Here is a 26,212-nt window from a genome sequence, read left to right on the forward strand (position 1 = left end):
TGCTGCTGTCTCTTTAAATATTCCTGACGTAATTCCTGCAGCATGCATGTGGCTATGAAAGAGATAAAGCTTGTGGTCTTCCACACAAATTCTCATATAGCAAAACTTCCCCAGACCTTGAGTTATAGACAAGCATCGTCTTGGATGTTACACCTGCAGAGAGCGGGAGGTTCAGAGAGCTCCATAAGGATTTGTCTGGGTAGCGGAGCAATACCATGGTTCTCTGCATAGGTTCACAGACTCTTCACTGAGTTATATGCCTCTGAATACTTAATAAAATTGTCCTTTATTTGATGTGTATTGCTGTAAGCAGAGAATGCTTTCACTAGTCCCATGGATGGTATGGGTCTCGTCTGTCTGCTTTCTACAAGGCAGGTAAGACACATCTAATTATTGTCTTGCCCTTAGGCTTACTAAGCCTTTAGGTACTTATTATTGTTTAATTATAGCCTATGCCTCTGGCTGTTTTGAGTAAAATTGGGGAGGAGACAAAAAAAAACTAAATATGTTGTTTCAGTGTACATTTATAATGTGTAATCAAATGAAGAAATATAGATCAGCTACTTTTGAAGTGAGAGAAGTTGTTGAACCATAGGGAATTTACAATGTTTTGCCAATTATATGAAAATCAGGCTAATTACCTACAGAGAAATATAGTTATTTGAAAGGTTCATGTTATTTAAATGTGCCTAAGGAACACATGTAACATATATATATTTTATTGAGGTGATGAGCTAAACATGTTTTACATTGCATTTTGTAAAAGAAATGAGCAATAACTAGGATTTGTAAACTGCTGCGAGACGGAAAGAGACGATTTGGAATGTTGGGAAAGACACAGTGAAGATAGGATTTTGTCCATTGGATGAGATATACAACAGTCTACATAAAGGGGCAAGCTACATGACCTGCGTGTTTCTAATTTCAATATAATATATAACTGATCACTCCCACTGAAGTACCATCCTTTTAATTGTAATTATATGAATATTACAATTGTATTACCAAAAACGACTTTACTTTAGTGCATGTGGTTCATTACAAAAAGATGGCAAATACAAAGAGCATATCTTATTTCCTTATATTTTCTGAGAAATATTTTAGCAGAAAATCACTTGAGATACAGAGTGTAACTTCTCACCTTCACCTGTATGAATAAAATCCCTTTATCATGGCCATCATCTGAAGCAGTAGTTGCCCATCAGTTCCAGATAATAGCACTCCTGCTTTTCCTCTCACGGTTTCCTCCTCCCCTTTGGCAGGCCTGGGTCCTGTAAGGAGATTAAGCTACCTAGCAGGGTAGGGAAGGCCCCTTCCCCATCTGACTTCCTGGATAAACTTATGGGAAGGACATCTGGGTATGACGCCCGCATTAGACCCAACTTCAAAGGTATATTGCAATACATAGTACAGTAGATTACGCAGTACAGTAATAAACATTACAGTATAGTACACCCTAAACATGTGGGTATAGTACAGTAGTTTTACAGAATAAATCTAAGACACAATGTGACATAAATCAGAAAGATTTCCACTTTCTATTTATTGTGGTACTTGAACCCAGAATAACTCAGAGTGTTTGTTTTTGGTTAGAAGTGTCATTTTGAATGCATGTTCACCCACAGGCCTAGTTCATTTTGTTTCTTCACAGCCAGCGAAGCCAGCAGATTCCCTCTGACATACTTCCTCTTCATTTCTCAGGGGTCACATCTCGTCATATATATTTCATGCTTGCTCCACATCACTGAAATATGCCAGTACATGCCTTGCAGGGTAACTCCCTGCTGATGTCTATAAATACACTAATGTAACTCAAGTAGAATTAATAAATTATACCCTCTTAGGAAATTATATTATGAAAAATGTAGGATGTCAGTAGTTGAGAGATGCAATATACTAATGGGAGTGTATTGGAAATGACAACACCATTTTATTCTGTCTGTTTGTGATAACTCAATCTAATACAAGACAACTTGCCCCAATATGCATGTAAGAGAGCTGTTATTCCATTATGCAATGGTAGACAATACAATCCTCATGTCATTGCAATTTAGATACGGTAGACCTGAAAATGTTTTCTGATCAGTTTGTGTTTGCCACAGATGCTGCATCTTTTCAGTGAGATAATAAACATGTATGAATGAACATGTATAAGTAATGCATTTTACTGTACACCTGAAGCTAAGAACACTGCCTGTTTCAGAAAGCAGCATAAAGTGAAACATGGCATTTATATTTATATTACAGATATATCACATATGAATGGCTGAGTTTCTTATGGACGATTTTTCAGGTCCTCCTGTGAACGTCACCATTAACCTCTTCATCAACAGCTTTGGATCCATCACAGAAACCACAATGGTGAGGGTCTTTTCACTATCGTCATCCACCTTTCATCCAAACAGTGGCCGTTCGCTCCATTTAATAGTCTCTTTTATACAATAACTACCATAGGATTATCGTCTCAATGTGTTTCTACGTCAACAATGGAACGACCCGCGACTGGCCTATAAGGAGTACCCTGATGACTCTCTGGACCTGGATCCTTCCATGTTGGACTCCATCTGGAAACCTGACCTTTTCTTTGCCAATGAAAAGGGGGCAAACTTTCACGAAGTCACCACAGACAACAAACTGCTGCGGATATTTCAAGATGGGAATGTCCTCTACAGTATCAGGTGACCAGTGTCTCTAAAACAGTAGTCTCCTCATAATGATAGATAATAAAATGTTATAACGTGATCAGTAACAATAATTAGCAAAAGTTCACATCTTTGACTTTCTACACTCAATTTGAAGCCACAGGTAATGTTAGATTGTACAAAGCTCCCCATACCTGTCTTCGATTCATCTTCTCACTATGTGCTCCTGGTTCTGTGAGCCAGATTAACTCTGATCCTGTCCTGCCCCATGGATCTGATGAATTTCCCCATGGACATTCAGACGTGCTCTATGCAGCTGGAAAGCTGTGAGTTTTCTTTTCCCTCTTTTTATCTATTCTTTGCACTTGGCTAGTTTCACTCCCTGATGCCTCTTTTTCCCCATTCTCTACACTTGACTAGACAGGCTTTTGCTGTTGACAACTTTATAAATAAACTCCCTCTGTCGCTGGCTATACCATGAATAAAAGAAACCCATGTTCTCCCTTCTTCTCCTCTGTGCTCTAGTTGGCTACACCATGAATGACCTGTGTTTCCAGTGGCTGGACATTGGTCCTGTCCAGGTGGCTGATGACCTGATGCTTCCTCAGTTTGTGTTGAAAGAGGAGAAAGACTTGGGCTACTGCACCAAGCACTACAACACAGGTAGATTCTGGACTCCCAAATGGTATGCTATTGCCACACTTTGCTTAAAACCTCTACAGGATCGGTGTCCCCGCGCGGGACGTTTGAGCTAACGTAGGCTAATGTGATTAGCATGAGGTTGTAAGTAACAAGAACATTTCCCAGGACATAGACATACATTTTGGCCTTTCACTTGCATTTCAAAGATGGGGGGGGGTCTAATGTGTTATATTCTCCTACATATATTTCACATTTCCACAAACTTCAAAGTGTTTGCTTTCAAATGGTATCAAGAATATGCATATCCTTGCTTCAGGTCCTGAGCTACAGGCAGTTAGATATGGGTATGTCATTTTAGGCAAAAACATTTTTTTAAAGGGTCCAATCATTAAGAGGATTTATGACAGTGTCGCAGGTCGCAGTTGTAAATGAGAACTTGTTCTCAACTGGCCTACCTGGTTAAATAAAGGTGAAATAAAAATAAAATAAAAAATGTCATCTCCAACCATCTGGCATGCTGGCAGGTAAATTTGCCTGCATCGAGGTAAAGTTCCACCTGGAGAGACAGATGGGCTACTACCTGATCCAGATGTACATCCCCAGCCTGCTAACCGTTATCCTCTCCTGGGTCTCCTTCTGGATCAACATGGACGCCGCCCCGGCTAGAGTGGGCCTTGGTATCACCACAGTGCTCACCATGACAACCCAAAGCTCTGGGTCCAGGGCATCCCTGCCTAAGGTCAGAGAGAAATTATATTGTATTCTGCTCAGGTGTTCTGTTTGGACAACCAACATATAGTCAATAAACATTTATTTAAAAATATGTTTTAACTCAGAAACTACCAGTTCTATACTTATTACCCAATTATCACACATTATTTATTTTATTTTTTACCCCTTTTTCGTGGTATCCAATTGGTAGTTACAGTCTTGTCTCATCGCTGCAACTCCCGTACAGACTCGGGAGAGGCGAAGGTCGAGAGCCGTGCGTCCTCCGAAACACAACCCAGCCAAGCCGCACTGCTTCTTGACACAATGCCCACTTAACCCGGAAGCCAGCCGCACCAATGTGTCGGAGGAAACACCGTACACCTGGCGACCATGTCAGCGTGCACTGCGCCCAGCCCGCTACAGGAGTCGCTAGTGCACGATGGAACAAGGACATCCCTGCCGGCCAAACCCTCCCCTAACCCGGATAATACTGGGCCAATTGTGCGCTGCCCCATGGGTCTCCCGGTCGCGGCCGGCAGTGACAGAGCCTGGACTCGAACCCAGGATCTCTAGTGGCACAGCTAGCACTGCGATGCAATGCCTTAGACCACTGAGCCTATCGGGAGGCCCCCACATTATTTCAGTGGTGGGAACGTTCCTGTGCTAAGAGCACCATCACCGTGTTGTTTACCTGCATGTAAAAGTTGTGATTCTAACCATTATTAATTTATTTTGTGGGTTGTGTAGGTGTCTTATGTGAAGGCCATTGATATCTGGATGGCTGTGTGTCTTCTTTTTGTGTTCGCTGCACTGCTGGAGTATGCAGCAGTAAACTTTGTTTCACGGCAACACAAAGAGTTCTTCAGACTGAGGAAAAGGATCAAAGAACAACAGCGGCAGAGAACTGTGAGTACAGTACAATGATGTATATAAACATTGCATTGCTGATGCTATATATTGGCCATTGAGAGGCTTTGACGCCACTGGGTAGCCATATTTGCACTCCCCAGTAAAAGCAATCCTCCATAGGAATGAATGGAATTGTGCAGTATTTCAATTAAATGTTTCAAGGATGTAATGTATGTATTTAAGTATTTAAATGTTGTAGTGTCAGTAAGATTATTATTACAAAACAGTATGCATTAAGGTGTCTGTAATAGAATACATTTGGCAAAAACAAATGTAGACATTTGTTTCTATAGCTTCCAAAATGTTTTTTTTACAATGGTGGGGGAGTGCCAAGATGGCGGCATGGTGGCTTCAACTCAGTGCCCCCCTATCAGTCATCTAGTGTATAAATCATTGGTACAAGCCCCTGTGCAGCCCACCCCCTCAGGCTGCTGTCGCCTGCTATTCCATCTAAGCCCAGTTATGCAGCAGCTACACAGTTCAGCTGGCTGTCGTATCTCATGCTGGGAGATCCACAGATCCACTGGCCTGTGCTAAATTCAAGTCCTTTTCTTTCTTCTTCTGGCTATAAGTGCTCTGCACAACAGCTTAGCTTGCCGTTTCCCTTTGCATCTCAAAATAATGAGACAAATATGAAAATAAACAAGTAACGCAAAAGAGAATGATCAAAAAAAAATATTGTCAGGAATTATTTAACTGAATTGTGGTAGTAGTTTGTGTGTCGCTCCAGAGCTAGCCTGCCCACAATATTATGACAATTCTGGTAACACTTCATTTTAAGTAGTCCTTATTATAGTGTAATAGTTACATTGTAACAAGTATTGTCATTAATTGTAATAATTCATAGTTACACTGTAATAACAACTGTAACTGGTGGTAATTGCAGTCTGTAATTACAGGGGTGTAACAACGAATGCTCGTTACAAATCTTAAAGTTTCCGATAGCATCCAAACGCACCATATTTCAGCCTGCACAAACCACATGATAAGTGTAAGCCAATTGAAAACCGACCACCTCATTGACATAACTCTGCAATAAAGATCTGGAGTCTGATGCCCAGGCCCAATGGCAAAAACAGGTTCACAAACGGTTCACCTCAATAAAATACTTTAAATTGTTAAATCCTTTAACGGTGCATTTGACAATGGATCAATTACTTTAACCATCAATTAAATATTTTTAGACTCATAAACAAACTATAGTTAAAATTGTGAGATAGTCATTTGTGCTTGACAAATTGTAAGCCAATAGACGGGTTAGCTGACAACGTCATGAAAACGATGTGCGAGCTTCCATTGGGCAGAAGTCAGCTATTGTGATTCTGGGTGGCCAGATTGCTAGCAATAATGGCAAGAAATGGCCATGTGGTGAATCGTAAGAGGCTGGTTTCATCTTGTTCTTTATAACATGTCTTGTTTTGAGGTGTTTTGACTGATTTCATGTCAATGCTAATATGGCAAAACATTTGCTAGCTAGCTAACAAACAACTGTAACAAAGTATTTGAGAGACAACAAGTGCTCATTGTGCAAATGTTTTTATGTTTTTAATAAACATTGGAAATTAAATATAGTTTACATGTCAATAATCTAAGCCAACCTCGTATGTTCTGCCCCATAGTTACCCGGTCTAGTTAACATTTCTAGCCCAATGACTACTCAAAACGCCCTGAAAGCTAGCCAAGATGGGGTTTTTTCACAGCAAGAGAGAAGTTGACACATTTAGCCAATAAACCCTTTTTCAATAACGTTATCGAGTGAAATAAGAAGGGATATCGACTTAACTTCTAACGACCAAAGAAGGTTTTCCATCAAAATAATCAGTCTAGTAAGCTATAATGTGGCTAATAAAGGAATTTGAATATGTTGCAAGAGAAAATATAATTTGCCCTTATTAAACTTCAAAAAACTAATGTGTCACGTTCTGACCTTAGTTCCTTTTTTATGTCTTTATTTTAGTTGGTCAGGGCATGAGTTGGGGTGGGCATTCTATGTTGTTTTTCTATGTTTTGTTCTGTTGTTATTACATTTACATTTTAGTCATTTAGCAGACGCTCTTATCCAGAGCGACTTACAGTAGAGTGCATACATTTTATTACATTTTTACATACTGAGACAAGGATATCCCTACTGGCCAAGAGCAGACGCTCTTATCCAGAGCAACTTACAGTAGAGTGCATACATTTTATTACATTTGTTTTACATACTGAGACAAGGATATCCCTACCGGCCAAACCCTCCCTACCGGCCAAACCCTCCCTAACCCGGACGACGCTATGCCAATTGTGCGTCGCCCCACGGATCTCCCGGTTGCGGCCGGCTGCGACAGAGCCTGGGCGCGAACCCAGCCCAGCCTGGGCGCGAACCCAGAGACTCTGGTGGCACAGCTAGCACTGCGATGCAGTGCCCTAGACCACTGCGCCACCCGGGAGACACTAGTTATATTTCTATGTGTTTAGCCTAGTATGGTTCTCAATCAGAGGCAGGTGTCAGTCGTTGTCTCTGATTGGGAGCCATATTTAGGTAGCCAGTTTTCTATTGTGTTTGGTGGGTGGTTGTTTCCCGTGTCTGTACCATACGGGACTGTTTCGATTTTTCGTTTGTTCATTCACTTTGTTATTTTGTATTTTTGTAGAGTTCAGTTTTATATATTAAAATGGACACTTACCACGCTGCACATTGGTCCGATATCTCTTACTCCTCGTCAGAAGAAGAGGAAAGTCATTACAAAATGTTAGGCTATTTTCTAGCAATTGTGCCCTTATTATGTGCCAGATGTTATGACTACAAACCGTTATAAATGGCCTATTTGCTAGATTGACTTGTCATTTCCATAGGCATAGGCTAGGCCTACTGACTAAAATCTGGGTTTATGATTGTAATTCAACTTTTCTATGGTTTGGCTAGCTAGATGCAGGTAGCCTATAACGCCTGATAGGCCTACATCTTATGTCAGATAGCCTACAGTAGCCTAGGCAAGATGTAGGTAAGATGAATGATTTAGCAGCTTGCTTAGTTCAAATTGACAGACTAATTTATTCAACATGAATAGTGAGGAGATTGACGTAAGAAGTGCTTCCATTGCCCAATAGCCTTTTGGAATGGGGTCATCATTTCAATCACTGAATCAAATTTTAATTATATGGATATGAACTGACTAGGCCTATGCTTGTCAACAACAGCCAGTGTTTTCTTTACCTGTAGCCTAATCTGACTGACTTCAATCTAATGCATTCTATTAAAAATTATATAAAAAATTGTGATAGAACTGTAACCATGATCACAATTAATAACTTTCAATTTAATTTACTAAACATTGGCATTAATAATTGCATAATAACACAAGCCTACAACAACAATAAACTGAAGTTATAAAATAGCCTATTTATTAAATCAAGTGGTGTAAAGTACTTAAGTAATAGTACTACTTAAGTCGTTTTTTGCAGAGTATCTGTACTTTACTATTTATATTTTTGACAACTTTTACTAGGAATGTAGTGAAGTATGTACTTTTTACTCCATCCATTTTCACTGACACCCAAAAGTACTCGTTACATTTTAAATGCTCAGCAGGACAGGAAATTTGTCAAAATCCTGCACTTATCAATAGAACATCCTTGGTCATCCCTACAGCCTCTGATCTGGCGGACTCACTAAACACGCATGCTTCATTTGTAAATTATGTCTGAGTGATGGCAATAGCCCGTGACTATCCATAAATAAATAAAAACAAGAAAATGGTGCCGTCTGGTTTTCTTAATATAAAGAATTTGAAATGATTTATACTTTTACTTTTGATACTTAAGTATATTTTAGCAATTACATTTACTTTTAAAAATTAAGTATATTTAAAACCAAATACTTTTAGATTTTTACTCAGGTAGTATTTCACTGGGTGAATTTCACGGGTACTTTTTCCACCACTGATTAAATCCGTTTGACAGCTCCAGGTGTCACGCCCTGATCTGTTTCACTTGTTCCTGTGATTGTCTCCACCCCCTCCAGGTGTCGCTTATTTTCCCCAATGTATTTATCCCTGTGTTTCCTGTCGCTCTGTGCCAGTTTGTCTTGTATGTTTAGTCAAGTCAACCAGCGTGTTTTCCCTGTACTCCTTTTTGCTATTCTCCTTTTTCTAGTCCTCCTGGTTTTGACCCTTGCCTATTTATGGACTCCGTACCCGCCTGCCTGACCATTCTGCTTGCCTTGACCACAAACCTCTCTGCCACTCTGTACCTCCTGGACTGTGATCTGGTTTTGACCTTTTTGCCTGTCCATGACCATTCTCTTGCCTACCCCTTTGAATTATTAAACATTGTAAGACTCTAACCATCTGCCTCCTGTGTCTGCATCTGGGTCTCGCCTTGTGCCTTGATAGTACGAACTGGCCATGACAGACCCAGCAGACTTGGACCAGCTCCGCCACGCTGTCTCCCTGCAGGAAGCCACCATTAGGAGACATGAGGAGCTGGTACAGGGCCTTTTGGAAGGGCTCAGGTCCTTGACGAAACGCCATGACCATGGGTTAAAGGCTATTATGGAGCAAAACAGGGAGTTAGCTCAGAGGCTACCTGCCACCTCTGGAGAAAGAAAATCCCCCTATCTCTGGTGAGTTTGTACAGCCTATCCCGGCTCCCCGAGAAACCCGCTTACCTCCCCCGGAGCAATATTCAGGGAATCCTGCCGGGGTTTTCTTTCTCAGTGCACGCTTATTTTTGAGCTACAGCCATCTTCGTTTCCTTCAGACAGATCGAAGATAGCGTATATTATTACGCTAATGCCGGGATGGGTGCTCTCTTGGGCTACGGCAGTTTGGGAGCAACAATCTGCCATTTGTGGTCATCTGGAGGAATTCCTGGCAGACGTGAGAAAGGTATTTGAGTCTCCGGTTTCTGGGAGAAAGGCGGCCAGTAAACTGCTTGATTTACGTCAACTCACGTAGTGTGGCAGACTATGCGGACTGATTTTCACAGGTTGGCTGCCGAGAGTGCCTGGAATCCGCAGTCTCTTTTTGATACTTTTTTGCACGGATTATCTGAGGTGAAGGATGAGCTAGCTGCTCGGGAATTGCCGATGGATCTGGACTCCCTCATCGCCCTTACCATTCAAATTGATGGATGCCTAAGGGAATGCAAGAGTGAGAGGAGGTCTGGTCTCGGGCACACTCGTGCACCCGCTTTGGCACGTTCACCTCCAAGGGAATCCGGAAGTTTCCGAAGGTAGCTCTTCAGAGAGGATTCGAAGCCAACCGAGCACTCTCGGGAATCTACGACGGGTGAGTTGGATACTCCTGAGCCTATGCAGTTGGGAAGAGCTAGGTAATCAATTGGGGAATGTTCACGAAGGATGAATAATAACTGTTGTCTGTACTGTGCCTGTTCAATTACGGGTTTCTGGTAAACACAGTGAGACAATACAGTTCCTCCTCATTGCATCTCCCCATGTTTTGGGATTTTCCTGGCTTTAAAAGCACAATCCGATGATTGACTGGACCACAAGCTCCATCCTGGGTTGGAGCCCATTTTGCCATTCCCACTGCCTTCAAGCAGCACAGCCTTCCTCAAGTCGTCTTCCTCTGGATGTTAGCAAGACTGTGGATGTCTCTGCTATCCCCACAGAATACCATGACCTCGTCCTTATGATTGTGCCATTGCTCTTCTCCCAGGCACTAACCACCTCGGAATCAATTGTATTCTCTGTCCAGACCAGAGACCAAAGCTATGGAAGAGTACATAGAGGCGTCTCTGGCCACTGGGGCCGTCTGTCTGCATCTCCTGTCGGCGCAGGGTTTTTCTTTGTGGAGAAGGACAAGACCCTGCATCCGTGCATTGACTTCCGGGGACTTAATGACATTACTGTCAAGAATCGTTACCCCCCTTACCTCTCCTCTCCTCGGCGTTTGAACCTCTCCAGGGGGCCACCATATTTTCCAAGTTGGACCTTCGAAATGCCTACCACCTGGTTTGGATACGCGAGGGGGATGAGTAGAAGACAGCCTTCAACACAGCCAGTGGACATTATGAGTACCAGGTCATGTTTTCTAGGCTTTGGTCAATGATGTGCTTCGGGACATGCTAAACCGGTTTGTGTTCGTGTACCTTGACGACATCCTGTTTTTTTCCCCCCGATCTGCACAAGAACATGTTCTTCATGTCAGACAGGTCCTTCAGCGCCTCCTGTACAATCAACTGTTCGTGAAAGCCGAGAAGTGTGAGTTCCACCGCTCTGCAATCACCTTTCTGGGATATGCCATTGCTGAGGGCAATATTCAGATGGATCCTGGAAAGGTGAAAGCAGTGGTGGATTGGCCTCAACCAACGGCCAAATCAAGTCAAAGTTTATTTGTCACGTGCGCCGAATACAACAGGTGTAGACCTTACAGTGAAATGCTTACTTACATGCTCTAACCAATAGTGCAAAAAAAGGTATTAGGTGAACAATAGGTAAGTAAAGAAATCTAACAAAAGTAAAAAGACTATAGGCTATATACAGTAGCGAGGCTACAAAAGTAGCGAGGCTACATAGACACCGGTTAGTCAGGCTGGTTGAGGTGGTATGTACATTTAGTTTTGTGGAAAAAGGGTTGGAAATAGGTGTCTCCATAATGACAATCTAAATAGCCTACCTACAACTGGTAAAACGACATGCACATATGCTGCTCTGTCTCCTCTCACTCATGTGGCTCAGCTGCCTGCTTGCAGTGCTCATTCTCAACGCCCTCCCCACCACTCACTTACTCAATTTAATTCAATTCAAAGGGCTTTATTGGCATGGGAAACATGTGTTTACATTGCCAAAGCAAGTAAAATAGATAATAAACAAAAGTGAAATAAACAAAAAATTAACAGTAAACATAACACTCACAAGTTTCAAAGGAATAGAGATATTTGAAATGTCTTATTATGGCTATGTACAGTGTTGTAACAATGTGCAAAAGGGAAAATAAATAAACATAAATATGGGTTGTATTTACATTGGTGTTTGTTCTTCACTGGTTGCCCTTTCTTGTGGCAACAGGACACAAATCTTGCTGCTCTGATGGCACACTGGTATTTCACCTAATAGATATGGGAGTTTGTCAAAATGTGATTTATTTTTGAATTCTTTGTGGGTCTGTGTAATCTGAGGGGAAATATGTGTCTCTAATATGGTCATGCATTTGGCAGGAGGTTAGTGCAGCTCAGTTTCCACCTCATTTTGTGGACAGAGTGCACATAGCCTGTCTTCTCTTCAGAGCCAGGTCTGCCTACTGCCGGCCTCTCTCAATAGCAAAGACATGCTCACTGAGTCTGTACATAGTCAAAGCTTTCCTTAATATTGGGTTAGTCACAGTGGTCAGGTATTCTGCCACTGTGTACTCTTTGTTCAGGGCCAAATAGCATTCTAGTTTGCGCTCTTTTTTTGTTAATTCTTTCCAATGTGTCAAGTAATAATCTTTGTTTCTCATGATTTGGTTAGGTCTAATTGTGTTGCTGTCCTGGAGCTCTGTGGGGTCTGTTTGTGATTGTGAACAGAGCCCCAGGACTAGCTTGCTTAGGGGACTCTTCTTTAGGTTAATCTCTCTGTAAGTGATGGCTTTGTTATGGAAGGTTTGGGAATCGTTTCCTTTTAYGTGGTTGTAGACTCTAACGGCTTCTATTTTCTGGATTTTGCGGAGTATCGTCCTAATTCTGCTCTGCATGCATTATTTGGTGTTTGTACCATTTTGTGAATTCTTGGTTGGTGAGCGGACCCCAGACCTCACAACCATAAAGGGCAATGGGTTCTATAACTGATTGAGATATCATAATTGTGATGTCAAATTTTATGTTCCTTTTGATTGCGTAGAAGGCCCTTCTTGCCTTTTCTCTCAAATCATTCACAGCTTTGTGGAAGTTACCTGTGGTGGTGATGTTTAGTTATAGTTTGTTGTGTGCTCTAGGGCAATGGTGTCTAGATGGAATTTGTATTTGTGGTCCTGGCAACTGGACCTATTTTGGAGATTAACTGTCAGCGCCCAGGTCTGACAAACTGTGCAGAAGAGGTTCCGAACCATTGACCGTCTCAGGAGGTTCCGGACCATTGACCGTCTCAGGAGGTTCCGGACCATTGACCGTCTCAGGAGGTTCCGGACCGTTGACCGTCTCAGGGGGTTCCGGACCGTTGACCGTCTCAGGGGGTTCCGGACCGTGGACCGTCTCAGGAGGTTCCGGACCGTGGACCGTCTCAGGAGGTTCCAGACCGAGGACCGTCGTTGGAGGTTCTGGACTGTGAAACGTCGCCGGAAGCTCTGGACAGGGAACTGTCGCCAGAAGCTCTAGACTGGGAACTGTCGCCGGAAGCTCCGGACTGGGGATCGTTGCAGGAAGCCTGGTGCGTGGGGCCGGCGCTGGTGACACGCACCTCAGGGCGAGTGCGAGGAGCAGGCACAGGACGTACTGGACTGGGGAGGCGCACTGGAGGCCTGATGCGTGGGGCCGGTACAGGTGGCACCGGACTAGTGACACGCACTTCAGGGCGAGTGCAGGGAGGAGGCACAGGACGTACTGGACTGGGGACACGCACTTCAGGGAAAGTGCGAGGAGCAGGCACAGGACGTATCGGGCTGTGGAGACGTACTGGAGACCTGGTGCATATAGCCGGCATCAATGGTACCGGTTCGATGACACACCTCGCCCGGCAAGTGCGAGGGGCTGGCACAGGACGTACTGGGCTGTGAAGGCGCACGGGAGACACGGTGCGTAGAACCGGCACAGGACTTACTGGGCCGTGGAGGCGCACTGGAGATCTGGAGCGTAAAGCTGGCACAACATGTCCTGGACAGATGACAACCTTCGCACGGCAAGTGCGGGGAGCTAGCACAGGACGTACCGGGCTGTGGAGGCGCACTGGAGACACGGTGCGTAGAACCGGCACACATTGTACCGGAACGATGACACTCTCCTCAAAGCGAGTGCGGAGAGCTGGCACAGGTGGCATCGGACAGCTAATACGCTCCTCAGGGCGACTGTCTTGCCTCTCCGGCCAAACCAACAGCTCTCTCTCATCACTCTCCTCAACTTTCGCCAACCACTCCTCGCTCAATCTGTCCCAATATTCCTCCTCGGTCTCTGACTCACCCCTCAGCGTCGCCGACCACCCCGTGTGCCTTCCCCCCCCCCCCAAAAAAAAAATTTGGGCTGTCTTTTGGGCTTGCGTCGTGGCCGCGAACCCTGGTGTCGTCGCTGTCCTTCCCTCACGTTACAAGTATTGTAACGATCTTCTTTGGGAGAAAGAGAGGAGGACCAAAGCACAGCGTGCTAAGTGTTCATGATGAAACTTTAATAGAACAAACTGAACACTGAATTACAAAACAATAAACTGAACGAACGAAAACAGTTCCGTGTGGAACACACAGACACGGAAGACAACCACCCACAAAACACAACAGAAAACGGAACTGGTGGTACCGGGCTGGGGACACGCACCTCAGGGCGAGTGCGGGGTGCTGGAACTGGAGGCCTGGTACGTGGTGCCGCCACCGGAGGGCTGGTGCGTGGGGCTGCCACAGGAGGGCTGGTGCGTGGGGCTGCCACAGGAGGGCTGGTTCTTGGAGAAGGCACCGGATAGACCGGACCGTGGAGGCGCACAACAGGTCTCGAGCACCGAGCCTGCCCAACCCTACCTGGTTGAATGCTCCCTGTAGCCGGGGACACCATGCGTAGGGCTGGTGCCATGTACACCGGCCTGAGGGGACGCACTGGAGACCAGATGCGTAGAGCCGGCTTCATGGCACCTGGCTCGATGCCCACTCTAGCCCGGCCGATACGAGGCGCTGCTATGTACCGCACCGGGCTATGCACACGTACTGGAGACACCGTGCGCTCTTCCGCATAACACGGTGTCTGCCCGTACGCTCGCTCTCCACGGTAAGCATGGGGAGTTGGCTCAGGTCTCCTACCTTGCTTAGCCACACTCCCCGTGTTCCCCCCCCAATACATTTTTGGGGCTGCCTCTCGGGCTTCCTTGCCAGCCGTGTTCCCTCGTAACGCCGGTTCCCTTTTGCTACTACCTCCGCTCTCCTGGCTGCCTCCACCTGTTCCCATGGCAGGCGATCCCTACTAGCCAGAATCTCCTCCCATGTGTAACATCCCTTGCCGTCTAGAATATCCTCCCATGTCCATTCCTCTCCAGATTTCGGCCGCTGCTGTTGCTGCCCGTTACCACGCTGCTTGGTCCGGTTGTGGTGGGTGGTTCTGTAACGATCTTCTTTGGGAGAAAGAGAGGAGGATCAAAGCGCAGCGTGGTAAGTGTTCATGATGAAACTTTAATAGAACAAATTGAACACTGAATTACAAAACAATAAACTGAACGAACGAAAACCGAAACAGTTCCGTGTGGAACACACAGACACGGAAGACAACCACCCACAAAACACAACAGAAAACAAGCTACTTAAATATGGTTCCCAATCAGAGACAATGACTAACACCTGCCTCTGATTGAGAACCATATCAGGCCAAACGAGAAACCCAACATAGAAACACAAAACATAGATAACCCACCCAACTCACGCCCTGACCACACTAAAACAAAGAAATAACACAAGAACTAGGGTCAGAAAGTGACAAGTATTGATGTCTCCCTACTGTTCTGGTTTGAGGCTTGGGAATTTGGGCTGCAGTTCATCTGTCTAATCCCCTGTAGGGAGAGAGTAATAATATTACAATGGTGTGTTAATTTAATATTATTCCTGTTTGATATGCATGCATATAATTAAAGTGGACATTGCCAGTGTTTGTTTTGTATCCAATACATTTAGCTTACATTAGGATGAAATAGTCTAGGCCCTCCATACTCATCTGGCGGAACGGATCCGGACACAGAACGGGGTCAATACGTACCGCAGATTGATACACCCCCAAAATAGTTTTTTATTTTATTATTTATTTTACTCGGTCGGGCTTCGACCCCTGGTATACTATAAACACACACAAGACATGGAAAATGCATATAATTGCAGGAAATGAACTTTAAAACAGCCATCAAAATCTGCCCCGTGCTAAATGTGTAGAATTGCTGGAAATTCACTTTAAAACTGCAACCTTTTCTCACTGCCAACAAGAGGGGTGTGAACATTTTGGGGTCGCATGGGTTGCGAGGTGGGGGTTTGTTACAACGCCGATAAATTACATTATCCATCCGGACCTTTTCCACCAAGGAAATGTGTTTGACTGGACCTCAAATAGTACTTTAGTACCCCTGGTCTAGGCCTTCTAATCTAGTTGTATTGCATCATGTCGCCTATCATTTAGTTATCAATGCATAAGGTGAATATAAAACCAAGCTAATCGTGAACATCAGCATCATTTAATAATATGCATGGGTGTTATAGTTGTATGAATTTATCACAATGCAAACCTGCTCATTGGAAATAAAACACCAGTGGTCCTAATGCAATGTAATTTTAGCTTCACAGCGAAACACCACTATCCTGGCTATTTATCATTCTTAAACGTAAGCAAAATAATTTATTTTACAATAATTTATTTTTTGCTTCTGCCTCTGTACAATGTATGAATGTACAATGTAGACCACATTATCGACCAAAAGAGATCTCATCTATATTATTCGTAGCAGTCTATTTATGACCACAAACCGATGCTGGCACTAAGGCTGCACTCAACCAGCTGTATAAGGCCATAAGCAAACAAGAAAATGCTCATCCAGAAGCGGTGCTCCTAGTGGCCTGGGGACTTTAATGCAGGCAAACTTAAATCCGTTTTACCTCATCTCTAACAGCATGTCACATATGCAACCAGAGGGGAAAAAAACTCTAGACCACCTCTACTCCACATACAGAGTGTCACGACTTCCGCCGAAGTCGGTTCCTCTCCTTGTTCGGGCGGTGTTTCGGCGGTCGACGTCACCGGTCTTCTAGCCATCGCCGATCCACCTTTCATTTTCCATTTGTTTTGTCTTGTTTTCCCACATACCTGGTTTACATTTCCCTCATTACTTGTCATGTATTTAACCCTCTGTTCCCCCCATGTCTGTGTGTGGAATTGTTTATTGTTTTGTGTTTGCGCACGTTAGACTGGTTGCGCTGGCTTATGTCAACCCATATTGTGTTTAGTGTTCTTTGTGCCGTGTGTTTTGTTCGCCTAAATAAAAGGCTTCGTTTGCTCCCCAAATTCTGCTCTCCTGCACCTGACTCCCTTACAGCCAGTTACGCATACCTAACACAGAGATGCATACAACGCTCTCCCCCGCCCTCCATTTGGCAAATCTGACCATAATTATATTCTTCTGATTCCTGCCTACAAGCAAAAACTAAAGCAGGAAGTACCAGTGACTCGCTCAATACGGAAGTGGTCAGATGACACGGATGCTACGCTACAGGACTGTTTTTCTAGCACAGACTGGAATGTGTTCCATGATTCATCAAATGGCATTGAGTAGTATACCACCTCAGTCATCGGCTTCATAAATAAGTGCATTGACGACGTTGTCCCCACAGTGACCGTACATACATATCCCAACCAGAAGCCATGGATTCCAGGCAACATCTGCATCGAGCTAAAGGCTAGAGCTGCCGCTTTCAAGGAGTGGGACGCTAATCCGGACGCTTATAAGAAATTCACAAAGCCATGGAGCCAGATCGATTACCAGGACGTGTACTCAAAGCATGCGCAGACCAACTGGCAAGTGTCTTCACTGACATTTTCAACCTCTCCCTGACCGAGTCTAATACCTACATGATTAGACTCGTCAGTGTGGTAGTAATGCGTAGGCAACAACACGTCTGCTACGCTGATCCTCAACACTGTGGCCCCACAGGGGTGTGTGCTTAGTCCCCTCCTGTACTCCCTGTTCACCCACGTGACCATGCATGACTCCAACACCATCATTAAGTTTGCTGACGACACAACAGTGGTAGGACTGATCACCGACAACGAAGAGACAGCCTATAGGGAGGAGGTCAGAGACCTGGCAGTGTGGTGCCAGGACAACAACCTCTCCCTCAATGTGAGCAAGACAAAGGAGCTGATCGTGGACTACAACAAAAGTACGGCCGAACAGGCCCCAATTAACATTGAAGGGGCTGTAGTGGAGCAGGTTGAGAGTTAGGGTATCAGGGTCCAAACACACCAAGACAGTTGTGAAGAGGGTACGACAAAACCTTTTCCCCCTCAGGAGACTGAAAAGGTTTGGCATGGGTCCCCAGATCCTCAAAAAGTTATACAGCTGCACCATCGAGAGCATCCTGGCCGGTTGCATCACTGCCTGGTATGACAACTGCTCGACATCTGACCGTAAGGTGCTACAGAGGGTAGTGCGTCCGGCCCAGTACATCACTAAGGCCAAGCTTCCTGCCATCCAGGACCTATATACTAGGCGGAGTCAGAGGAAGGCCCAAAAAATTGTCAATCTCCAGTCACCGAAGTCACAGACTGTGTTCTCTGCTACCGCACGACAAGCGGTACCGGAGAGCCAAGTCTAGGACCAAAAGGCTCCTTAACAGTTTCTACCCCCAAGGCATTAGACTGCTGAACAATTAATCAAATGACCACCAGATTATTTACATTGACCCCCCACCCCCCTCCATTTGTTTTGTACATTGCTGCTACTTGATGTTTCACTTCACCGCTACCTACATGTACAAATTACCTTGACTAACCTGTACCCCCGCACATTGACTCGGTACCGGTACCCCCTGTATTTAGCCTCGTTATTATTTTGTTGTTACTTTTTTATTATTTTTTACTTTAGTTTATTTGGTAAATATTTTCTTAACTCTTTCTTGAACTGCACTTTTGGTTAATGGCTTGTAAGTAAGCATTTCACGGTAAGGTCTATTCGGCGCATGTGACTAATAAAGTTTGATTTGATTTGAAAGATTATCTGTCATACGTCCACAATGATGTAGCAGCACAAAACATTTTTTTTTTTTTATGTAGCAGCAGACCAAGCAATTTGTGAGAGGAGGACCCAACCTAAAATGATTCTGTTTGGTGTCAGCTTAATTCACTAACAGGTACAGAGAAAATCGATTCTGTTACTTGTTATTCATGTTAAATATTTCCATTCTGGGATAGTTGTTCACTGAATTGCTAGCACTAGTTGCTACAATGTAAACAGATGTAGCTAGCTAGCATAAAAGCTAGCTTTGTTGGTGTCGGCTGCATGATGATGCAGTTTCCTATTTAGGTTAGAGGTCATGTCGAAGTACGTTTCAAATGTAACAGATTTTAAGCGCTCTGTGTTCTCCTATACTAGACGGTATACTCTCTCAGGTGTTCTTGGAAGATCACCCTTGAAAGAACGGGAAAACGCAAGTATGCAATTTGGAACATTGTTATAAACAATGTTTTTAACCCCCAATTCAATCACTTCCTTATTTACGTCATGTTCAGTCTTGTGACTTTGTTACCGTCGTCAAGTACAAGCCAATAAGCAAATAAACATTATAGCCTAACTTGTGACAACAGTACTAAAGAGACAGAGCAGGGGGGGTGATATCAAACCTCATTTGTCACTTTCCATGATAGCAAAAGTTAAATGTTTTGTTTTGTCAGTGCCATGTAGAGCACATGCTAGCTAAGATAGCTAATTTACTCATAAAATATTCTGCAAACAACATAAAAAAATAACTATGCGACCCCCTAACATGTTTATATAGACATTTGTTGCAGTTTTAGTTAGAGGTCGACCGATTTATGATTTTTCAACGCCGATACCGATTATTTATTTGTAATAATGACAATTACAACAATACTGAATGAACACTTTTCTTTTACCTTAATATAATACATCAATAAAATCAATTTAGCCTCAAATAAATAATGAAACATGTTCAATTTGGTTTAAATAATGCAAAAACAAAGTGTTGGAGAAGAAAGTAAAAGTTCAATACGTGCCATGTAAAAAAGCTAACGTTTAAGTTCCTTGCTCAGAACATGAGAACATATGAAAGTAGGTGGTTCCTTTTAACATGAGTCTTCAATATTCCCAGGTAAGAAGTTTTAGGTTGTAGTTATAGGAATTATAGGACTATTTCTCTCTATTATACCATTTGTATTTCATATACCTTTGACTATTGGATGTTCTTATAGGCACTTTAGTATTGCCAGTGTAACAGTATAGCTTCCGTCCCTCTCCTCGCCCCTACCTGGGCTCGAACTAGGAACACATCGACAACAGCCACCCTCGAAGTATTGTTAGCCATCGCTCCACAAAGGCCGCAGGCCTTGCAGAGCAAGGGGAACAACTACTCCAAGTCTCAGAGCAAGTGACGTCACCGATTGAAACGCTATTAGCGCGCACCTCGGTAAACTAGCTAGCCATTTCACATCGGTTACACCAGCCTAATCTCGGGAGTTGATAGGCTTGAAGTCATAAACAGCTCAATGCTTGAAGCACAGCGAAGAGCTGCTGTCAAACACACGAAAGTGCTGTTTGAATGAATGCTTACGAGCCTACTGCTCTCTACCATCGCTCAGTCAGACTGCTCTATCAAATATCAAATCATAGACTTAATTATAACTTAATAACACACAGAAATACGAGCCTTTGGTCATTGATATGGCCGAATCCGGAAACTATCATTTCGAAAACAAAACGTTTATTCTTTCAGTGAAATACGGAACCGTTACGTATTTTATCTAACGGGTGGCATCCCTATGTCTAAATATTGCTGTTACATTGTACAACCTTCAATGTTATGTCATAATTATGTACAATTCTGGCAAATTAATTACGGTCTTTGTTAGGAATAAATGGACTAAACACAATTCGCAATGAGCCAGGCGGCCCAAACTGCTGCATATACCCTGACTGCTTGCACGGAACGCAAGAGAAGTGACACAATTTCCCTAATTATAAGAAATTAATGTTAGCAGGCAATATTAACTAAATATGCCGGTTTAAAAATATATACTTGTGTATTGATTTTAAAGAAAGGCATTGATGTTTATGGTTAGGTTTTGTGCAACGACAGTGCTAAATCATCACCCGTTTGGCGAAGTAGGCTGTGATTCGATAAGAAATGAACAGGCACCGCATCGATTATATGCAACGCAGGACACACTAGATAAACTAGTATTATCATCAACTATGTGTAGTTAACTAGTGATTATGTTAAGGTTGATTGTTTTTTTGTGAGATAAGTTTAATGCTAGCTAGCAACTTACCTTGGCTTCTTGCTGCCCTCTTGTAACAGGTAGTCAGCCTGCCATGCAGGCTCCTCGTGGAGTGCAATGTAAGGCAGGTGGTTAGAGCGTTGGACTAGTAACCGGAAGGTTGCAAAAACGAATCCCCGAGCTGACATGGTAAAAATCTGTCGTTCTGATCCCTGAACAAGGCAGTTAACTAACCGTTCCTAGGCCGTCATTGAAAATAAGAACGTGTTCTTAACTGACTTGCCTAGTTGAATAAATAAAAATAAAAAAAATCGGCCAAATCGGTGTCCAAAAATATCAATTTCCGATTGTTATGAAAACTTGAAATCGGCCCTAATTAATCGGCCATTCCGATTAATCGGTCGACCTCTAGTTTTAGTATGTTTCTCTAACTCTTTACCTGTTAAAAAAGTAAAGTTATATTAGCAGTACTTGAACTAGCTAGCTAAACTGCCTGGCAGCCATTTCCTCAACTGTTGCTATGGTGACCAAGATGTCACATGACCGTGCATCTTCTTCTTGTTGATTGCAAAGGAAAGTTTAAAACACATTTTTGGGTAATCAAAAACTAGCTAGCTATATACAAAATGATGTGCGCTCACCACCACACACACACTTTATCTCCTCCAGTAGTTTGACTATCTGATYTGGCCTTACCGAATATTTAACTAGGCAAGTCAGTTAAGAACAAATTCTTATCTTACAATGACAGCCTACCCCAGCCAAATCCTCCCCTAACCCGGACGACGCTGGGCCAATTGTGCGCCACCCTCCCCGAACCAGGATGACCCTAGGCCAATTGTGCGCCGCCATGAACACTGCAGGAATATCAAAATCCTGCAGGATTCACCCTTACAAAAAAAGATAGCAGTTTTGAAGCTGCAGTACCTGCAGTCAACTATGGTATTTTGGACGCAGTAATTGCAGAATAACTGCAGTTATACTGCACCGTAACTGAAGTTATACTGCACTGTAACTGCAGTTACACTGTAAAATTACTGCAGTAAAAAAAACTTTACGCAGTATTTGCAACATATTGCAGTTATACTGCACTCTGACTGCAATCTTTTTTTTGTAAGGGCGGTTCGGCAGGATTCGTGCTGGGATTTACTTGGTCCTGTGGGAATTGCCATATCCTGCAGGTTTCGGTCCTGCAGGATTCTTGCAGGAATTGTCATGTTTGTGCAGAATTTTCAACATTTCTGCAGGACAAGTCATACTACTGCAGGATTTTGTCAATCCTACAGGATTCCTGCAAAATTCCTTCACAAAAGGTTAAAAAAAAATTGTAAGGGTATTTTGCAATAAAGCTGTAGAAGTAGAAGCTCTTTTGTAGGTATTTTCACTTGGTAATAAGTAATTATATAGAAATTGCTCATAGGTATAGTTACACATCACTTTAAATAGCTACATCCCGTGTAAGAACTATCAACAACCATGTAATCATTCCAGATATGTAGTCTGTGGTCTATTAGTGTGTTTATTTTCTCACGACTAGATTGTCAGAATGAGTAACGTACTTTGTAGGTACACAATTATTACAAGTACTCATCAAGATACCCTTAATTTTAACTAGCTAAATCCTGTGTAACACCAAGTTATTACATTGTACTTTTGCAGATATTACATGTACTCTGTGGTGTACTTGTGTTTATTTTCTCACTTGGATGGGGTTTCCAGAAGCTTAAAAATGAGGGTCAGGATGGGTAACATACAATATAAGTACACATTAATTACAAGTACCCAACATACTCTAAATTTTAACTACCTAATTCCTGTGTAGCACCTAGTATTTGCATTGGTCTTACAGATATTACATGCATTCTGGTGTACTAGTGTGCTTATCCTCCCACTTGGATGGCGCTTCCGGAAGCCTTAAAATGAGGACCAGGTTGTCAGAATGGGTAATGTACTATGTAAGTTCACCTCAAAATACACTTTATTGTAAACAGCTAAATCCTGTATCACATTGTATCACATTACATTGTACTTATGGATTTATCCTCTCACTTGGATGGCAAGGAGGTTCAGGTTGTCATAATGGGTAATGTACACAAGTTGTATTTATATATACAGTTGAAGTCGGAAGTTTACATTAACATTAGCCAAATACATTTAAACTCAGTTTTTCACAATTCCTGACATTAAATCCTAGTAAAATTCCCTGTCTTAGGTCAGTTAGGATCACCTCAGCGGACACCCAGTGCACAAAAGATTATAGTCCTTGTGACAGTTATCACTAAATGCGATGCAGCAGGGAAGAAACGAAACACTAAATAGGTGAATTTAGTAGAAACTTGCCCATTTGTAACAAGCATTTGTTGTTACACCTCTGTAATTACAGACCGCAATTACCACCAGTTACATGTTATTACAATTAACTACAATACTTAGTGTAATTACACTGTAATAAGGACGCCTTAAAATGAAGCATTACTAAAATTCTCTATCTTTCCCTGACACTTGCATCTATATCAGTTCCAGGGACCAGGTAGCCTACTGTTTCTCATAGTTCTCCTGTTATTTTGAGATCTTTACACACTCAGTTGGTATGTCGGACTTTATTAAATGTACAACATTTGAAAAATGAATGTAAATCAGTAATGTGTCACTGCATGTTGTTTAGATTGAATCACAGTATTCATGTATGCCTGCTAGACCTCCATGTTGCTCTGGGTTTATTAGCAGAGAAGTGGAAGTGGGGAGAGCAGCCAAGTGAAAGGTAACAACTTGCCAGGCAACAACTCCTCCCAGGGGACCCTGCCTGGCCCTCAGCAGTGCAGCGTCTGTGCCAGGGTAAAAAACCCTACATTTCTCATGCTGGCTGGAGTTTAGTTTAATGGGGTATTCCACTGTTTGTTCACTTAGAAAAACAAAATGATAGTGCCTTCAGAAAGTATTGACACCTGTTGACTTTTTCCACATTGTGTTACAGCCTGAGTTTAAATTGAGATTGTGTCACTGATCTACACACAATACCCCATAATATCAAAGTGGAATTGTTTTTAGATATGTTTACAAATTAATAAATGAAAAGATTAATGTCTTGAGTCAATAAGTATTCAACCCTTGTGGCTAGCCTAAATACATTCAGGAGTACAAATGTGCTTAAGTCACAAGTTGCATGGGCTCAATGACTACCCCATCTCTGTACCCCACAAAAACACTTATCTGTAAGGTCCTGCAGTCAAGCAATGCATTTCAAGCACAGAGTCAACCACAAAGACCAGGGAGGTTTTTCAATGGTTTGCAAAAAGGGCACTTTTTGGTAGATGGGTAAAGAAAAAAGCAGACATTGAATATCCCTTTGAGCATTAATTACACTTTGGATGCTGTGTATCAATACACCCAGTCACTACAGAGATACATGCGCCCTTCCTTCGGGGATTTCATCATAAGGCCAATGGTGATTTTAAGACAGTTTAATGGTTGGGTCAACAACATTGTAGTTACTCCACAATACTAACATAGAGTGAAAAGAAAGCCTGTACAGTAGGCACTAAAGTAAAACTGAAAATGTACTTTTTGTTCTGAATAGCAAGAATTGTGTTTGGGGCAACACCAACAACACTGAGTACCACTCTTCATATTTTCAAACGTGGTGGCTGCATTATGTTATGGTTATACTTTTCTTTAGCAAGGACTAGGGAGTTATTTTTATACAAATAAATGGAATAGAGAAGCACAGGAAAAATCCTTGAATGTTGACTGGTTCTGACTAGCCTAGTTTATAAAGTTTAGGTTTGAAAATCTATGGCAAGAATTAAGTGGCTGTCTAGCAATGATCAACAACTAACTTGACAGAGCTTGAAGTATTGAAAAATTGTACAATCCCAGTGAGCAAAGCCCTTAGACTTACCTAGAAAAGGTCACAGCTGTATTCGCTGCCACAAGTTATTCTAACATGTATTGACTCGGTGAGGTTGAATATTTATCTAAGACATTTTATTTTCCATTAATAAAAAAATAAAATTTGAGTATTGTGTAGATTGTTGACAAATTGCAATTAAATATTTTTTTCTATCACACTTTAAATGTGGAAAAAGTCAAGGGTTGTGAATACTTTCTGAAGGCACTGTAGATCTCATTTAGTGTTAAGGTTGTCTATTTAACCTCGTAATGTATTTATCACAAAATCCAATTCTTACAAAGGCCTTGTTGACTTTGCAAGACTTGAATCATAATCCAGTATGCAGCAAGTAATGTGGAGAAAATATTGCAGGTTATGACTGAGGGTGACAGACATTTGGCCCTTTTCCTTTTGTTCTTTCTTAGGAGCAGGAGCTGGTGGAGCAGAGCCAGGCCTATTTTCTCCATAGTTATGGAGTAGCAGGCGATGCACCACCAGAGATGGATGCCCCAATCTTTCAGGCCTTACCTCATGGGTTCCCACTGTATGACATCCGCAGGCAGTTTGTAGATCGGGCAAAAAGGATCGACACCATATCTAGGGCTGTGTTCCCTCTGAGTTTCCTCTGCTTCAATGTTTTCTATTGGCTCACCTACAAAGTGCTGCGGAATGAAGCCATCCGAGCTACTCTGTGACAAACCAACATGAGGACTGAATTACAGCACTAAAAACCAATACGGAGTTGAACCTAGTCTTCCACAGAACACTTTTACAGACAATGTCAAATCCATTCGCTGTGCCAATGGAAAAATAATTGACTGCATGTCCAGTTCCATTCATTTTTTCACTAAAGTTAGCAAACCTGATGCAGTCCAAGTGTCATCCTTAAGGGGGCAATCTGCAGTTTATAAAATAACAAAGTTTCACCCCACCACTGATTTGGTAAACAACCATGGGATTGGGCTGGAGAAATATAACCACTCAAATGTGCAGACCGCTCTGGATGCAATTAATGACCCTCCATGAAACTTAAGAATGTTTTTAGGCTAGTGCTTTAAGAATCAAATGTGTAGATATAAATTAAGTCCAAACGCATATTGCCCCTTTAACTTTCAATTTTTTACAATTCCAGTGGAATGCACTAATTAGCACAAATATTGTAGTCCTTGTACTATGGACACTTAATGTCACCCTCATGGAGCAAGCACAAGCCCAGATATTGAGGCAGGACTGCATGGAAATGTTGGAATCCCCTCCTCCCCGGAATTGTATTTTGTACTCGTTTCTGGCAAATTGTTAATAAATACAAATGATTTCAACCTAA

At 42.7% G+C, this 26,212-nt stretch overlaps 1 protein-coding gene across 1 annotated transcript; it reads left to right on the forward strand.

Moving 5' to 3' along the window:
• Nucleotides 1-333: 333 nt before the first annotated feature.
• Nucleotides 334-26,212, forward strand: LOC111950552 (glycine receptor subunit alpha-2). The gene is made up of 10 exons (XM_070434524.1): nucleotides 334-375; nucleotides 1,219-1,390; nucleotides 2,294-2,361; nucleotides 2,455-2,678; nucleotides 2,886-2,968; nucleotides 3,168-3,305; nucleotides 3,809-4,023; nucleotides 4,743-4,901; nucleotides 23,724-23,834; nucleotides 25,314-26,212. Exons 1-10 carry the CDS (start codon nucleotides 334-336, stop codon nucleotides 25,581-25,583), a joined length of 1,482 nt encoding a protein of 493 aa, XP_070290625.1. The 3' UTR covers nucleotides 25,584-26,212.

Source organism: Salvelinus sp. IW2-2015, linkage group LG23 (genome assembly GCF_002910315.2).
Source record: "Salvelinus sp. IW2-2015 linkage group LG23, ASM291031v2, whole genome shotgun sequence".
NCBI lineage: Eukaryota > Metazoa > Chordata > Actinopteri > Salmoniformes > Salmonidae > Salvelinus > Salvelinus sp. IW2-2015.

Excerpts from the sequence above, each read along its gene's own strand:
- LOC111950552 (XM_070434524.1), top strand. The coding sequence starts at position 334 with ATGGATGGTATGGGTCTCGTCTGTCTGCTTTCTACAAGGCAG. Across the intron at positions 376-1,218 it reads GTCTGCTTTCTACAAGGCAG|CACTCCTGCTTTTCCTCTCA; the intron begins GTAAGACACATC and ends TCCAGATAATAG. Across the intron at positions 1,391-2,293 it reads CATTAGACCCAACTTCAAAG|GTCCTCCTGTGAACGTCACC; the intron begins GTATATTGCAAT and ends ACGATTTTTCAG.